This window comes from Ovis canadensis, chromosome 17, assembly GCF_042477335.2.
Source record: "Ovis canadensis isolate MfBH-ARS-UI-01 breed Bighorn chromosome 17, ARS-UI_OviCan_v2, whole genome shotgun sequence".
NCBI classification, from domain to species: domain Eukaryota; kingdom Metazoa; phylum Chordata; class Mammalia; order Artiodactyla; family Bovidae; genus Ovis; species Ovis canadensis.
Window position 1 is genome coordinate 73,070,701 of NC_091261.1, and position 17,565 is coordinate 73,088,265.

General features: G+C 52.7%; 1 protein-coding gene and 1 pseudogene across 4 annotated transcripts in view; one reads left to right on the top strand and one right to left on the bottom strand.

The window, feature by feature from the left end:
* The window catches only part of PXN (paxillin), a 42,945-nt gene extending 29,605 nt beyond the window's left edge, over positions 1-13,340 (bottom strand). For 3 of the 4 annotated variants that reach the window (XM_069558177.1, XM_069558172.1, XM_069558171.1), the window contains exon 1: positions 13,153-13,317. In XM_069558177.1, coding sequence (XP_069414278.1) covers positions 13,153-13,165 — 13 coding nt within the window. In that variant the 5' untranslated portion in view covers positions 13,166-13,317. Of the gene's footprint in view, positions 1-13,152 lie in introns of all 4 variants that reach the window. The other variant, XM_069558178.1, reaches the window with a different exon arrangement.
* Positions 13,164-17,319, top strand: LOC138422295 (small ribosomal subunit protein uS2-like; annotated as a pseudogene).
* The last annotated feature ends 246 nt before the right edge of the window (positions 17,320-17,565 follow it).

Sequence of the window (17,565 nt, forward strand, 5' to 3'; positions counted from 1 at the left end):
TACAATTAAAAAGTAGAGATTGTCAGATTGGATAAAAATGCAAGATTTGAAATAGGATATTTATAAGAAACACTTTAAATAAAAAGACACAGATAAACAGTTCCTACCAAGGTGACAAGTATAAAATGATCGGAGAAAAGATACCACACTCATACTAATATCAAGAAAGTTGAAGTGGTTCCGTTAATACCAGACAACATGGACTTCCAGACAGGAATATTATTAGAGATAAAGACCCTCCATGACGATAAAAGGTCAATCTGTCATGAACATTCAACAGTCTTAAACACACATACATCCAATAACTGAGCTTCAAACTAGATGAAGCTAAAATTGACAGAAATGAAAAGAAAAAAAAAAAAAGATAAATCCACAATCATAGCTGGAGAATTCAACTAATTGGAAAATAACCCAAAGGACTTCCCTGGTGGTCCAGCGGCTAAGACTCCATGCTCCGGAGATGCAGGGGTCTCAGGTTCAATCCCTAGTCAGGGAACTAGATCCCACATGCCGAAACTAAGACCCCGGAGCCAAATAAATTAAAAAAAAAAAAAAAGGTATGAGCACTCCTTTGGTGATGATGAAAATGTTCTGAACTGGACAGAGCCAATGGCCATACAACCTGTACTAAATGGACTAGATACCATTGAACTGTGTCCCTTAAAGTGGTTAATTTTATGTTATGTGATTTTCACCTGGGCTTTTAAAAAAAATGAAGAACACACAAAAAAACAACAAAAAAAATACAAAAAAAAAAATGAAGAACATGTATATTACATGCATGCCTATATATTTATAAATATATAGAAGATGGGTGGGAAAGATACACACCAAACTGTTAAGTTATCCCTGGAGCGGGAGGAAGGACTTCCACTTCTGTACCTTCCTTTTTCTTTGTTTTTACAATAAGGATGTATCTTCTCTGACACAAGAACTTTTACAAAGTAACAGTATCAGACACATAATGACATTAGAAAGATCTCTAGAAGAAAACAAGGCCTGAGGCCACACTGTGGCAAGTGTGTGGTTCTAGAAAGACTAGGACCCCAGATACACCCCCAAAAGAGGGCTAAAAAGAGAGGGAAAAAACAAAACACAGGCTTGTTCTGCTACTAAGTGTCCTAGGCAAGTGCTTCCTCCTTGGAGAATTTCAGCCTGTCACTCTGTAAAACAGGTGGGCTGAACCTCATAAGTCATTTTCCAATGTTTTTATGTTCTTATTTTCAAATTTTTGAAAAACCACAAAACCCCTTTTGTGATTGCAGCCTCCAATGGAAGCTCAGTATATAAATAAAGTGAGCAGCTCCAATGGAAGAAGTAACGGGCAGAAAACCCCAACCACGGGAGTGGGTGGCATCCTAAGGCCCCTTCTACTCTCGAAGTGTAGGAGTCTAAGAAAGACTGAATCGGCCCAGAACCACAGGGAAGGGAGTGGCCACTGGTCACGCCCAGTAGAACATTTGGAAGAGAAACTTTCACAGGCAGTAGAAGCAACAAGAAGAGAAAGGGCAGAGCTGGGACGAAGCCCAAGCTGGTGACAAGGAAAGGAGCTGCTACCAGCAACGCCATCAACAGCCCAGGACCACACAGCCCAGGGTCCCCCAGAGGCAGACAAGCTGTGACATCCCTGGGCCCATGCCTCTGCCCGAGGTCAGGCAAACAGATAACAGCTGGTCCCAGGCCGGTGTTCCCGCTGCACTAAGGGTGCAAACAGGATGTTTAGGGACAGATGACCACAAGGGATCACAGGGAGCATAACAACCGCCTCCAGGTGACCCCCAGCTTTCTTGTGGCGTCAGCACACCAGGCCAAAAAAAAAAAAAAAAAACTTCTGATGCAGCTCTCCAGACAAAGCAGGTGAGGATTCTTGGAAAGTTCAAGACATATCAGAAGAAACCACCTGAGGGGTTGAGACAGGGAGGAAGCAAGGCCACCAAGCTTGGTAGCTCCCTCGCCCCCAAGATGTAGCTAGGCTGGCGCTCCACCAGATGGTGAGAAAACTACACGTCCACTTGTGGGGACAGAAGACTTTCCAAGATGAGCAGCAGGTGGCCAAGTGAGCCCGGGGGTGAGGGCACCAGGTCGTGTCCCCGAGGCATGAGGGTCGTTTTCCAGGTGCTGTGGTTGCTCTTCCTTCACACCCACCCCAGACGGGCCAGCCGGATTTGGCTGTCCTGCAGCTCAACAGTGCTGAGAACCCACCCGGGCTGGCCGGCAGGCCTGGGAGTCCACGGGACACATGGTGAATCCGGAGGAGACCAAGTGCAGGCTGTGTGGGACACGCCCATTCCCACCCGAAGAGGAGGAATGTTCCTGAAAACAGAGGGCAAGGAAAAAGCCTGGCCAGGACTCTCTGAGCCGCTCCACACCCCGAATGAGGGGGGCCTGGGGGCTAATCCAACGTATCAACTGCCCCTAAAAGGGCAGAAAGGCACGCAGGGGGCAGCCCAGAACTAAGCCCACTCCACTGACAAAAGCCAGTTTCCAGCCCAGAAACTCTCCTGTTCTACTGCTACTAGGAGCCTCACTGGCCTGGATCCACCCTGGGAGGCCTTATAGATGCTACTGAGCATCCTTCATGGCCTGCCTTGGCCAGCGTATGGCCCGCGAGTTCCGGGAGAAGCCCAGGGCTGACCTCAGAGCGCCTCTCAAATTTTCGCCTTACATGAGCAATCAGGATAAACCAAGCCACCAAACAACCTCCTCCCCACCGCTTCCTCCTCAAAGCCACCAAAGAGGCTAGGGGAAGTGAGACGTCATATAACCAAAACCCAACCTAACGCCACCAGTGCTAGGACTGACCATTTCATTTGCAGAGCCCCAAACGTGCATCAGTCACCCTACAGGGCGACGACCGCTCCTCCAATCACATTGCCGAGGGAGCTAACAGAACTCAGGGTTCCTCCTCCAGGCCCTGGCTGAATGGCCGTCCAGGGCTCTGAATGCCACCTTCAAGGCCACAGCGGACTCCGGCAGCAAGCTGTGAAAGCAGGCGGAAAAGCGACCGAGAAAGCCAAACCCCACCCTGCCCCTGTGACCCACGACTAGATTATTCCATGGATGAAAAAGAACCATCGTTACCATTTACTGAGCACCTTACCGCATTTCAGGAAATGCGCCTGTTTCACAGATGAGGGGATTGAGGCTTGGGGTATCAGGTGACCTGTCCAGGTCACGCAGTTGGCAAGGGGCAGCATGGATACAGAGCGGGGAGATGAGGGGCTGATGGGGGACCCTGCGCTCTGACCCGGGGCTCCGGGTGGCCTCCCCACCTGCTTGAAACCCAGAGGGCTTCGCACTGATTCTCCAGCGGAGGCAGTGTTTTGATGGGGGATCAGTGTCTTGGTGGGGGTCTGCAGTTCAAACCCATTTCATCATTGACCACCGTTAAATACTTCATAGGGTGGGACTTCCCTGGCAGTCCAGCGGTTAAGGAGGGTTTCACGTTCCAGGGCAAGCAGCGTGGGTTCGCAGGCAGGCAGCCTGGTCGGGAGGCTAAGATCCCACGTGCTTCGTGGCCAAACGACCAAACATAAAACAGAAGCGATACTGCAACAAATTCAATGAAGACTTTAAAAATGGCTCACATAACAACAATAACAACAAAAACTTAAAAAACTCACTAGGCAACCACAGAGAGAACCGAGCCACGTTTGGAGGTTAGGGACACTTGAACGGCAGGTGAGATCCCTGTCCTCGAGGGGTTTACAGGGCAGAGGAGGGAACACAAAGGAAAAAGCCCAATGGGCACAGATCTGTGAAGTTACAGGAAAGTGGGAGGGTCAAGAGGTTGGCTAGTTTTAACTGGAAAGAAAAAAAAAAAACTTTCCTAAAAAAGTGCCTGCAACTGAGACCTTAAAGAGAGAGAAAGGAGACGGACAGGTCAGGGGGCTATTTTCTACTACATGGACAAGGGTCCAGACCCCAGGTAGAGCTAAGCCCTTGGAGTGGTGAGAAGTCAAATCTAAGTCACAGAATGGAGTTCAAAAAATCCCCTAGATTTGGCAACTGCGTGTTTGCTGTAAATGGAGGACAGGAAGAGAGCATTTTTAGGGACTTCCCTGGTGGTCAAGTGGTTAAGAATCTGCCTGCTAATGTAGGGGATACGGGTTTGATCCCTGGTCTAGGGAAGATCCCACATGCCACAGGGCAACTGAGCCCGCAAGCTACAGCGGCTGAAGTGTGCACGTTTAGAGCCCATGCTCTGCAACAAGAGAAGCCACCACCACCAGAGGAAGATCGGGAGCAGCAACAAAAACTCAGGGCAGTTAGAAATAAATAAACAAAATTTTTTAGAAAGAGAGCATTTTTGGAACTTTTCAAAGCAGGCCTGCTGCAGGCAAGAGAGAGAGCCGCTGTGAGAGCCAGGCTGTCAAGTCCAACCCACCGGTGCCAAGGAGGATGGGCATGCAGTGTCACCAACTCCTGAGTTTCCAAAAAAAAAAAAAAAAAGCCTATGGATTTTGAGGTGCCATCTCCTAATACTTTCAATGCTGGCGTCTAATTCTGAACATGTTTAAATACCACGAAGGCCGAGTGACACGGGTCTGCAGGCCACATGCAACCTGTGACTTCCCATCCCTGCCTTCAGGCTTCCAGCATTGAAGGACCAAAAAGAGAACCGGCTGGAGCACTCAAAGACCTGAGACCAAGCTCTCGCAACATTATCTGTGGTGACACTTGGGAGTGTCCCCTTCCTCTGTGCCCCGAGCTGCAGTTTAGCTTCCCCATTTGTAAAATGGAGAAACCACAGCTAACCCCAAAGGGCTTCTGTCAGAATCATCAATAGCGATGAAACACATAAACATGTTTTCTAAACTGTAAAATGTTGCAGAAACAGTTTAACACCGGTCAAGAGAAGGGAGAGGACAAAAACAGAGCTGCCAATAGACTGAGGCGGCAAAGAGAGAGTGAGAAGGAAATGAGTTGGATCTTTGCTGGCTTGCAGACCGGAAGAATCTGGACAATAGAATCCACATCGGGGGTGGAAATATAAATTTAGGCATCACCAGCATTCAAGTGATAAAACAGGTCACGCACGTAGATAAACTGACCTGGATACCTAGGAGAGAAACAGGGCGCCCAGAAAAAGCTTTCGCAAAAACGCACTGGTGTCCCCCCAGAAAGGGATCAGAGAAGGAGGTAAGGAAGGAGGCGGGGCGGGGGGCGGGAGGGTGGAGGGTGGTTCTTCGGAGAATGGGGGATCTTCAGAGAAGCAGAATTTAAGGAAGGGAGGGGGAAATACGGCTGCTACAGAGTGGGACGCTCTCTCAGCCAAAGAGAAAAACGTGGAAGAATGGCCCGGGCTGCATTGAAGAGAACAAGGAGGAAACTGAAGAAGTCAGGAGGGGGATTTCTCAAGAGGTCCAGTGGTTAAGACTCTGCTTTCCAACGCATGGGGTGTGGGTTTGATCTCTGGTTGGGGAACTGAGGTCCCACATGCCACAGGGTATGTCCAAGGAAAAAAATTAAAGAAGAGAAAAAGAAGTTAGGAAGGACAAACAAGGTCAGGGGCGGGGGGGAGAAACCAGAAGGAAAGCGGATCCAGGTGTATCTATGGATAGGTCACATCCAGGCACGGATGTCGACACTGATGGGAGATGCTGGGGGGGCGGGAGGCGCCCAGGGAATTATATGACATGTTGAGGTGGGAAGAGGGGGGTGCAGTGAATAACAGACAGATGTCTCAGAGGGTCTGTCGTCTGTGTACTGAGCACTCCCACACCCACATCACTTGGCCTCCCAACAACCAGGGAGGCAGCCTCAGGCTCAGTTTACAGCCCGCTTGCTGTTACAGGGTCTTGCTGTTGTTGCAAAAAGCATCCGTTCAGAAAGGCACCCAGACCAGTGTCCAGGGGAAGAGTCCAGCGAGCTGAGGATCCCTGCAGTGAAGGGAGAAGAGCTCCCCGGAGGCCTCTGCCCACCTTGCTCACGCTCACCCCAGGCTCCACTCTCTTCCCAATCGGCCTGCTCGAGTGTGTGACTCGCTCTCCCCAATGAGAACACAGAACAGAACATGGCTGTTTCTGCCAAGCGCGTTCTGAATAAGCTGCATTCCATTTCATTAAAACAATTACCTGAGTCCCAGCCAAGAATTACATAAAGCTTCCTCCCAGCACCACCCCTTCCCACCCCCCCACCCCGCCCATAAAACACACGCCATTCTGCTCCTCGAACAGGCGGTCAGGTCGGACCCGCAGCTCTGAGACCCCCCTAGGACGACCCCGTGATCAGGACTCAGCGGCCAGCCTCAGGGTCCTTGCTTGGGGAAGGACAGACAGACATGAGGCTCAGAGAAGACCCTCGTGTGAGGCACTCCCCTAAGGAGGGCTGACGGGCTGCTAAATGCTTCTAGTGGGCACCAGGGGCCCTCTGAGCCAAGGGGGCCACCGATGTGGGAATCCAGCTGTTTCTCCCACAGAGATGGGAGGCCCGGTGGACGGGCTTTGGAGTCAGCAGAAAGCAAGACAGGAGGGCCCTGGGAGTAGGGATGCCAGGAGCGGAAGCCTCAAGTCTGGAGACTCGAATGGCCAAGAGGGGCTGCAAGCAAGAGCCTGGGGCCACTCCGGCCTCCACTGCCCACCGGCTATGGTGTTCCTTTGGCCACAGATAAGAGCTTCTCCTGATGTGAAGCGAAAGGCATGTCATCCCCTCCCCCCAGGCTTCAGCTGCCCAGAGGCGGCTCTCTGCGTCCCCAGGCCACCCCTTCCCAACTCCTGCTGGAGCCCAGCATCTTGCTTGCCTGGACCGCAGTCTGGTTCACATCGCCACACTCAAAATAACCCCAGAGGCTCCCTCCACACCAGCGATGCTCGTTGCCTCTGCCAGGCCCTGTCACTGTGTGTCCCCGTCCCCGGCGGCATCACCAGTCACTCCCATGCCAGGCCTGCCTGGCTGTCTCTACTCACCCAGTCTTTCCACCACCTGCGTCGGAGTTACGGGAGGCTGAGAGTCACTCGGGTCAATCACAGGTAGGCAACTGATGCCCATCCCTGATGGAATGACTCCAAGCCCGCTGTGGAAAAGCAAGGTTTTCTCACCTTTTCCCCCCCAACTCTTTATCATGCAAATGTCTAAACATGCAGAGAATCTGAAAGGCCACTGCAGTGAGCACCACATGCCCTCCACCTAGGTGCAGTCACAGCTGATGTTTGCCATTTTTTTGTACACACATGCACAAGTTTCCTCTCTCTCCCTCTTTACATATACACACAGTACATACACATCCTCCCTACGTTTTCTACTACACCATTTAAAACTGCGTTGCAGACATGGTGACACTTCACTCCCAAATACTTTCGCCTGCACCTAACAATAACAACGTTCTCCCATAAAACCACAATCAGACGAGAAATAAACATTAAGAGGCCATCTTTAAGGGGAAACTGGGCCACTGGCGCTATGCTGGGCCTGGTCATCCACACGTTCTGCCTGCCCCTGGCCCAGTATCCATGGCCTCCCCGGAGAGGCCGGCCCTGAGCCCCACTGGTCAGGCCATCAGTCCATTAGTTGGGAGACTTATCTGGCAAGAATGGATGCTTGAGGCCAAATGTGAGGCTCCCAACAGGACTGCAACTGAAAAGGCAAAATGGGCCTGGGAGGCCATAGGGCTCCAGGCCTATCCCAGGTCAGGAGATGGTCTCTGGACACTTATTTATTTTATTTTACTTCATTATTTTTATTTTGGTCACACAGTGAGGCATGCAGTTTCTTAGTTCCCTGGCCAGGAACAGAACCCACGCCCCCTGCAGTGGAAGCTTGGAGTCCCACTCACTGGGCCATCAGGGCAGTCCCCCGGCCACCCCTTTGAAGCTGTTGGTTTGTCAAGATTTCCGGGAAAATTCAACTTCCTAATGCTTTCTCCTCCTCTCTCCCTCTCACAGGATTCCTCAGTTCTCCACCTGAAGGGTTTCTGAGGATTTCTTCCTCTGGAAATGGGCTGGCTCCAAGCAGTAGCCAGGTGCAAACACCTAAACAAAGACAGGAGAGTGTACGGAGCTGGGGGCACAGAGGGCTTCTGACTCCAACCCCAAGGAGGAGAAGAGGGGGTGCGGAGCCTGCCCAGGTTCTCAGCGCCAGCTGCGCTGTAAGCTCGCAGCTCTGTATGAGGCTAACCAGTGAGTGGACAGGGGATGGTGAGAAAGAAGGGAGGTCCTCCACCGAACAGGAGACACTGCCGTTAAGCGCCTGGCATCCTGTCCTGAGCACGGCATCCTTGAGAAAGAACCAACGAGACGCAGGAAGCCGCAGAGAACAGGAAAGGACGGACTAAAGAGAAAACGAGGGGACACCCCTGGCAGACCAGGGTTAAGACTCCACACCTCTACTGCAGGGGACACGTGTTCGCTTCCTGAACTGAGATTCTGGCATGCTGTGGGGTGGTGGCCAAAAAGAGAGAGAAGAGACTGAGGGTGTAGGAAGGGCGGAAAAAGATTTTAGCATTCTAGAAACAGAGACCAATCAAACCAGATCCAATCCAGTATCAGGAACAGACGTGGAAAATGGGTTATAAGATTTAAATCCCAGCCCTGCCACTCACGAGTTATAGAACTTGGGCAAGTGGGCCTCCATTTCATCATCTGTAAAATGGGTGGCAGTAATAGTAACAGAACCTGCACCTCGTAGGGCCAACATGATTCAATGAGACAATGCGGGTAAGGTGCCCAGCCCAGGGCTCGCACATAGTAAGTGCTCAATAAACATTCCAGATGGGGTTCTGCAAACACTGTATAAAAAAGCAAAAGTGTTCTACAGACGGCTGTGATCATGAATGAAGACACTGAGACCAGGACAACCCAGGGGAGGGCTGGAACGAGAGTGAAGTGGAAGGGAGTTTTTCTAGTCTCTGCCCTTGGACCTCGGAGAAGGCAATGGCAACCCACTCCAGTACTCTTGCCTGGAAAATCTCATGGACAGAGGAGCCTGGTAGGCTGCAGTCCATGGGGTCGCTAAGAGTCGGACACTTCACTTTCTTTTTTCACTCTCATGCATTGGAGAAGGTAATGGCAACCCACTCCAGCGCTCTTGCCTGGAGAATCCCAGGGACGCCAGAGCCTGGTAGGCTGCCGTCTATGGGTTCACACAGAGTCGGACATGACTGAAGCAACTTAGCAGCCCTTGGAACTAGAGAAAGACCTCAGGGAAGCTTTCAGAAGTCAGTACCCTCAGGCATGAGGATCCTGGGATGTTCCCTCAGGGGGACTCAAACCCACAGTGGCAGGGCTCTGGCCCACAGCAGCCTGAACCTCTCCCCACCAAGCTCTGGCTGCCCAAAGGAAAGGGCACCTGCTGAAGAACCACACACACCAGGGTCCGAGTGCCCACTCTGCACCTCACTAGCGCACAGCCTAGGAGGAGATCTGGGGCTGACGGAGGGCCCCCTGAGGAGCACACCATCACTCCACGGGCCACCCCTGCCACAAGCCCAGCAGCTGGGTGCCCTTGACCCTGCCCTAACACACAGAGGCACCACAGACGGGCAAGCCCAAAGTCCAGACTTTCCATGGAAACAGAGAGGCTCCGTAGCCTGGAATGCCCCAGGCAATTCCCCTGCTCCCCAGTACTCCCCCCTCCAAGGACAATGAGGCACTGTGTTCCAGAGGGTCAAGACTGCTGAGAAGCTGCAAGGAGACAGGTCCAGATCCCAGCGGCAACTGGGCATTGCCAACAGCTGGCTGCTCCCCCTGCGAGGGATGGGAATGGCAAAGCTATCGAGGCCTGAACCAGCCTACCTACTGCTACCCAGACCATACGGGACAATGGCCCCAGGGCAGAAGTTTAAAAGGTACCCAGCAATTACTCAGCAGGCCCCATGGCTCACTCCCCTGGTTGATTACCAAGCACTTACTAACTCTTTAGGGCTTTCCCCGTGGGGCTTAGCCTCAAAGAATCTTCCTGCAGTGCAGGAGAGGGTAGTTTGATCCCTGAGTGGGGGAAGATCCCCTGGAGGAGGGCATGGCAACCCACTCTAGTATTCTAGCCTGGAGAATCCCCATGGACAGAGCAGCCTGGTGGACTACGGTCCAGGGGGTTGGAAAGAGTCAGACATGACTGAGCATGCACACATGTACTACCTTATTATGGAGATGATCAGGTCTGGGAAGTGGATCGACCTGGGTTACAATCCCAGAGTCCCCACTGAACTTTCCTGACTCAGATTTCTGCGTGCATCACGCAGGGATTAAACACGTCCCTCCAGGAATTGCTGTGATGATACCAAAGAGTGCTGAGTAGGATGCCTGGCTCCTATCAAACGCATGTGATCACTATTAGCCCCCAGCTGTGGTCACGGTCCCCATCCCCCCACCGCCAAGGGCACTAAAAAACGTGAAGGAGGGGCGAGCAGAACATAACCAGAGTGCCTCTCCGTGTTGTGAGAACTCTGTCCAGGAAACTCCAGCCAGAACTGGAACACCGAGAACTCCCAGCCAAACCAGCATCTAAACAGTAATGAGGAAAGCCACCAGCAGCCACCCCGTAGCACAAAGCTGACAGAACACACAGGGAAGGGCAGGACATTGTGTTTACTTACGGATTTTTGCCCAAAGAGCTGTAACTTTGTAACTTATTAAACAAAGCATGGTGAGTTTGTCACTAAGAGCTACAGGGAGGGGAGGGGTCCCCAATTTTTTTTCTTTTAGACCAAAAAATAAAAAACAAAGTCACAGCACACACTCTGACCCCTCTAGACTTGCCACAGGTCAGACTCTTCTCTTTTAGGACCCAAGAGGCTCACAGCTGACAGCACTCTCAGGAGAAAAATAAAAACAAGAAGCTTGGCCTCTGGGTCCAGCCTAACTAAGGAAAACAGCTGACGGGCAGGGTGCTGAGCGGCCATCCAGACAGCTGATGGGGGCTGAGAGCAGAGGCGAATTCCTCTCTCCTCCTGCACGCCCCATTCCGCCCACCCCAGGCTCCAGTCGGTCAGCCAGGCGTGGCTGGCCCCCTGGGAAAGCTTAGGCCAAGGAAGCCAGGCAGCCCAGATTCAGACAACTGAGGAGCCTCTGGGGGGAGGCAGGAGAAGTAGTTACAGGTGGCAGCCATCACCTCTCTGAGACCCCGTCGAACGAAGAAAGGCCTCACGGTGCACAAAGCTGCAGATGTAGGAGCAAGGGGTTGGGCTTCCAGTCATGATTTTGTCATCTTACGACTGTGCAACCTTGAGCCAGTGAATCAACCTCTCTTGGCCTCAGTTTTCTCCATTTGTAAAAGGCCGGCAATACTGATAGCAGGGACCCCTAAAGGGCTCTTCAAAAAGAGTTACTGTGAAGACAGGACAGTTGAGGTGCAGGGAAATACTCCAGGAACAGCAAATCTAAATTCCTACAATCTGCTCTGCCAGGACACTTTCTTTCCTTTCAGAGACGAACTCAGTTTCCTGGCCCTAAATGGAAGACTGTCAGAGGACAGGAATTCCGGGCTTCAACAGGGAACTCTACAAAGACTTTCTCAGTCCTTCAAACAGCACGGGGCCTGTCTGGAAGCAATGGAACCCACACCAGCATTTCAGAAACTGTGACTCTGCTTGTGAGTTCCCACAGGGAAAACATTGAGACTTTCAGATCCTGATTCGAAAAATATCCCCCAGCCTCCTTTCAGTTCAGTTATTTTTACGTGAAAAAAAAAAAAAAATACCTGCCTGGAAGCCATGCCAACCTTGAGTGTGCTGGAAAAATGGGTGCCAAGCCTGACCCAAAGACAGAACTATGCTTGGCAGCCACTGTACTCTGCAAAACAGGCAGGACTGCACACTCTCCCCAGCTCCAGGATCTTGGGGGTTAGGGGGTTGTGGAGGCACCCTGATCCCCGAAGAAAGCTTCTGGGAAGCAGTCACGCCCCAATCCTCCTCCCTGTTCCCTTGGAAGTCCAGTGCCTACAAATAACCAGTCTTAATTTAGTGCCCTGTGCAGCTCAGGGGAGGCCCATCAGTCCTGTCTGATGAATCCACCCCTAAGAGCTTGAGACAGAGAAAGCATCAGTGGTCACACAAGCCACCCACAGTCCACAGAGGGAAGACAAGGCTCCTACAGAGAAGAAACTTTCCTCCCCCTCCTCAATCCCCTGGCTCAGGCTTTCCAGCTCCAGGCGTGAAGGGGAGGGAGGGAGAGTGAATCCTCCCACTTCAGGGTTCAGGGTGCTCAAGGCATTCCTAGAACCCCCAGCACCAAGCCCCCTGGGTTTAGTGTCTGGTCCCAAAAGATACTTTCTTCTGCCCAAACTCTAGATAAAGGCTGGACTGAAAAAAAATAGTTTGGGAGCTCCAGTCACATGAAAACAGTAAAACTCTGTTCTGGACATCCTATCCTTACCTGAGTGGCTTCCCGCAAGGTACTACCAGCCTGGACAAGTTCAGAGATGGCCATACCTCGGGGGCCCACTTCCCACCTCATTCCCCTGGCACTTCACCAGTCTGTCTCCCCAGCTTAGGCTTCTAGGATGAGGCTGGTCCACTGAGTGGCCAGGGCAGTGAAACGGACCCAGGGCCGTGAAATGGACCCAGGGCCTTAGTGGGGCAGAAAGGAGCCTTGTCTTTGTGAGGATGTGGTCACGGAAGCTCATCCCTAACCTGTGAATCTGACCTGTGAAATACAAGGGGTAGTAGACTCGGAGGGGCTACCCTTGAGGTGCCGGATGTCCGTCTGTGAAGTGGGGGTGGTCCTCCAGGGGCTGGGAGCAGGCCCCGGCTGCGCGATCAGGCAACTGATCCCCAAATTGGGTGTTTCAACTGTGCGATGGGGGTGGGGGAGCGCTGTGTGAAGTGAGGGTCCCGCAGCGGGGGAGGTGGTCAGGTCCCGGCAGTGGGGGCCCGTCCCTGAGGCGGACCGGGCGGGTCCCTGACGAGCAAGCAGGTCCCTGAGGCTGAGCTGGGAGATGGGGGTGGATCCCCGAGGTCGGGGGGTCCGGAGGTGGGGCTGTCCTCGAGGCGAAGGGGTGGCGGCTGTGAGCACGGCGGCTGGCCTGGCCTGGGACTCAGGCCCAGCCGGGGATCCTGTCCCGCCGAACCGAGGCTGGCCGGAACCAGAGCCGGGACCCGGGCCGCAGCGGGTGGGATTCAGCCCGCCGCTCGCGCGCTCGCTCGCGCCCGCCCCGGCCCGTGGGCCCGGGGCCGCGCGCCCCTTGCTGCCTTCTCCCTCAGCCCCTCCAGTCACTCACCGAGGTCGTCCATGGCGGGGGAGCCGCGGGCGCCGGGAGCCGGCTCGGCGTCGCGCTCGCTGCCCGTCCCGCGGCCGCTCCTCGCCGCCGCGCAACTTTTCCGCCGCGAGCCTCGGCCAGGAACGGAACGCGCCGCCGCCGCCGCGCGCGCCCGCGCCCGCCGTACGGCCCGCCCCCGCGAGCACGCGCGCCCCGCCCCCGCCGCGCGCTCCGCCCGTGGGGGGCCCCCGCGAGGCTGCCGGCCCCGCCCCGTGCGCACGCTGGCCACGCCCCCTCCGCCGGCCCGCGAGAGCGCGCCCAGCCGGGGCTGCTGGCGCCGCTGGGCTGGGCGGCGGCGCCGCCTCGTGGCCAAGCCCGCAGGTGGGAGGCTCCCTGGTTTCCGGTCCTCTGTCAGTCTTTCTGTCTCACGGTCGCATGCCTGACTGTCTGGCTAACATATCCATCCGCCTGTCTGGACGCCTCACAATGTCACCTGTGTCTCTCCGTCCATCGGTCACTCACTTATCACACCGCTGTTCACTGGAGAGTCAGATTTGTCCGCCCGTCCGTCTACGTCCATCTTTCAGTAAGTTGCCACCCCACCGAAGAAGACCCTAAATTAGTACCAGGTACTTCTTGGAAGGAAAGTTATGACCAACCTAGATAGCATATTCAAAAGCAGAGACATTACTTTGCCAACAAAGGTCTGTCTAGTCAAGGCTATGGTTTTTCCATGTATGGATGTGAGAGTTGGACTGTAAAGAAAGCTGAGCACAGAAGAATTGATGCTTTTGAACTGTGGTGTTGAAGAAGACTCTTGAGAGTCCCTTGGACCGCAAGGAGATCCAACCAATCCATCCTAAAGGAAATCAGCCCTGGGTGTTCATTGGAAGGACTGATGCTGAAGCTAAAACTCCAATACTTTGGCCACCTCATGCAAAGAGTTGACTCATTGGAAAAGACTCTGATGCTGGGAAAGATTGGGGGCAGGAGGAGAAGGGGACGACAAAGGATGAGATGGCTGGATGGCATCACCGACTCGATGGACATGGGTTTGGGTAGACTCCAGGAGTTGGTGATGGACAGAGAGGCCTGGCGCTGCGATTCATGGGGTTGTAGAGTCGGACACAACTGAGCAGCTGAACTGAAGGCTGGAGATGTTTGAAGGACCTTTCCTGGGGTCACCCTCTGGATCTGTGGCAGTGCAATCTCTCAGCCCAGCCTTTGAGGTCAGATTCAATATTGTCAAGATTTGTTGTTGTTTAGTCACAAAGGCGTATCTGACTTTTTGTGACCCCCAAGGACTGGAGCTTGCCAGGCTCCTCTGCCCATAGAATGCTCCAGGCAAGAATACTGGAGTGGGGCCATTTCTTTCTCCAGGGGAATCTTCTCTTCCCAACCCAGGGATCAAACCCACTCTCTGGGGTCTTCTGCACTGGATTGTTTACTGCTGAACTACCCAGGGAAGCCCATTTTCAAGGTTATATATTCTTTAATTTTACACATATCCATTGTCCCTAGAAGGAGACTTCCAAAATTCTGGGCAGAGCAGAAAGGACCCCACCTTAGACCCTAAGGGAAAAACTACAAGGAGGTTACACCCAGTGCTGGGCATGGTTTCCTGAAACACCCCACTGCACCCCGGACCCCAGAGGGGCTTTGCTGTCACAGACTCAGAAATCATGTGATAGCACCACCTGCCGTTTTTTTGTTGTTTTTTTTTTCCCACCTGCCATGTATTGAGTCCCAGCACTATCAATAGAATGAACAGGCTGTGAGCTGGGTGCTTTCCGTGCTTTCTTGCATTTAATTCTGACCACAAGCCTAGGAAATGACCACTAGTATCCCCTTTTTCAGTTGGAAAAGTTAAGACCAGAGAGATCGAGTTACCCAAGGTCACGGAGCCAATAAGTGGGAAGACTGAGATCTGCACCTGAGAAGGCCTAGCTAAGGCCTCTGTAGGACACCTGCTACTCTGCCGGGTGAAACTATCGTCCTTAGACCAATCCCACAGCATACACGTGTCCCTGTTTCGAAGGTCTCAACCCCCTTTTTTTTTTAAGGTGGATCCACTATTTTTTAGTACTTATTTATTTATTTGGCTCTGTTGGGTCTTAGTTGTGTCATGTGGGATCCTTCGTTGTGGCTCTCAGGCTCTCTAGTTGGAGTGTACAGGCTTAATTGTTCCCTGGCATGTGGGATCCTAGTTCCCCAACCAACGATCAAACCCAAGTTCCTTGCATTGCCAAGTGGATTCTTGACCTTTGAACCACTGAGGAAGTCCCTCAAACCTTTCTTTTCAAAGCAATATTCCCTGGAAAGGAAAACATCAATTAAGCCAGCAATTATGCCTTTGGTGGGTAGAGTTCTAAGGAGGGGCTTCCCTGGTGGCTCATTCGGGGAAAAAAATCTGTCTGCAACGTGAGAGGTGGGTTTGATCCGTCAGAAAGATCCCCTGGAGAAGCGAATGACTACTCACTTCAGTATTCTTGCCTGGAGACTCCCATGGACAGAGGAGCCCAGCGGGCTACAGTCCCTGGGGTTGCAGAGTCAGACATGACTGAGTGACTAAGCACACCAACCTGAATGTTCTAAAGAGAACTGAGGCTTTGCGGCTCAGTGCTGTGACCTTGGACATTCAGTCCCTTACCTGGGATTTCCTCCTCTCGGGACTCCCGTCCCCAAGCCATCAGTCTTGGTTAATTCAAACCAGGTTTTCTCATACTTCCTCAAGATGAACTGATGTTGCCTCTCCTCGCTACCCAGACTGGGGTCCATATGGCACTGTTCTGGATTCCCATTGTAACTTAAAGGGAAACGTTCACCATATCCAGAGCCCTTGATGTCTTGCAAATAAGGAGGAGCCCTTGATGTCCTCAAATTCCTTTCATCAGGAACTCACTTGTGTGTGTGTGATCAGTCACTCAGTCATGCCCAACTGTTTGTGACCACATGGAGCTCGCCAGGCTCTTCTGCCCATGGAATTTTCTAGCAACAATACTGGAGCGGGTTGCATTTCCTCCTCCAGGGGACCTTCCTGACCCAGGGATCTTACCCGCATCTCTTGCTTCTCTTGCATTGGAGGCAGATTTCTTTACCACTGAGCTACCAAGGAAGGGAAACCCACTTAGGTGGCACCAACTTTAACTTTCAAATGAAACAGCATGTCTACAAAAGGAAAAGTCATGACGTCTACATCATAAATCTGAAGAGAACCTTGCAGAAGCTTCTGTTGGCAGCTCATGCCATCGTTGTCATTGAAAGCCCAGTGGACATCAGCGTCATTTCCTCCGAGAATACTGGCCTGCGGGCTGTGCTGAAGTTTGCTGCTGCCACTGGAGCCATTCCTATTGCTGGCTGCTTCACTCTTGGAACCTTCGCTAACCAGATCTAGGCAGCCTTCCAGGAGCCAAGGCTTCTGCTCGTTACGAATCGCAGGGCAGACCACCAGCCTCTCACAGAAGTCTCTTCACCTGCCTTCCATTGATCTATGTGACACAGACTCTCCTCTCTGCTCCATGGCCCCAGTCATCGCGTGTGACAATGGAGCTCACTCAGTGGGTCTGACGTGGTGGGTGCTCGCCAGAGAAGTTCTGCGAATGCATGACACCATCTCCTGTGAACACCCTGGAAGGTCATGCCCCATCTTTCCTTCTATGGAGATGCTGACAGGGATTGAAAAGGAAGAGCGGGTGGCAGCTAAGAAGGTTGTGACCAAGGAGGCATTTCAGGGTGAATGGACCGCTCCAGCTCCTGAGTTCACCGATGCTCAACCTGAGGTGGTGGACTGGTCCGGAGGTGTGCAGGAGCTCTTTGGGCCTATTCCACAGTTCCCCATGAAGACTGGCCTGCAGCTCCCACCACTCAGGCCACTGAATGAGTAGGAACAACCACTGTGGTTGTTGAGGAATAACCACAACAGGCTTAAGCTGTTCTTCTACCAACTTTTTTTTTGGCTGCACTGGGTCTTAGTTGCAGCGTGCAGAATCTTTAGTTATGGCATGCAAATGCTTAGTTGCAGCATGTAGGACCTAGTTCCCCAACCAAGGATCAAACCCAGGCCCCCTGCATTGGAAGCACAGAGTCTTAGCCACTGGACCACCAGGTGGGGGGGTGGGAAGGTTTCCACAAACTCTTTAAATGGAAATATGTTGATGGAAAATGAACAGTCTCTAAAAAAAAAAAAAAGAACTGACATTGACAGGACACGGATGGACAGTGCTGCCAAAACTGAATTCAGGGTCCCCACAGTGAGAAGACAACCTCCCAGAAGGCGGAGGCACCTTGGAGCTACTCCATGGCCAGGGTTGCCGAGGGCCTGCTGGTCCATGGAATGTCTGTCTCTTCGTGTGGTTGTTCTCTCCATGTTCATGGTCTGGATGCCTCTTCCTGTCCCAGCCCATGGGCCCCTCTGCTCAGGAATGTAGGGTAGAG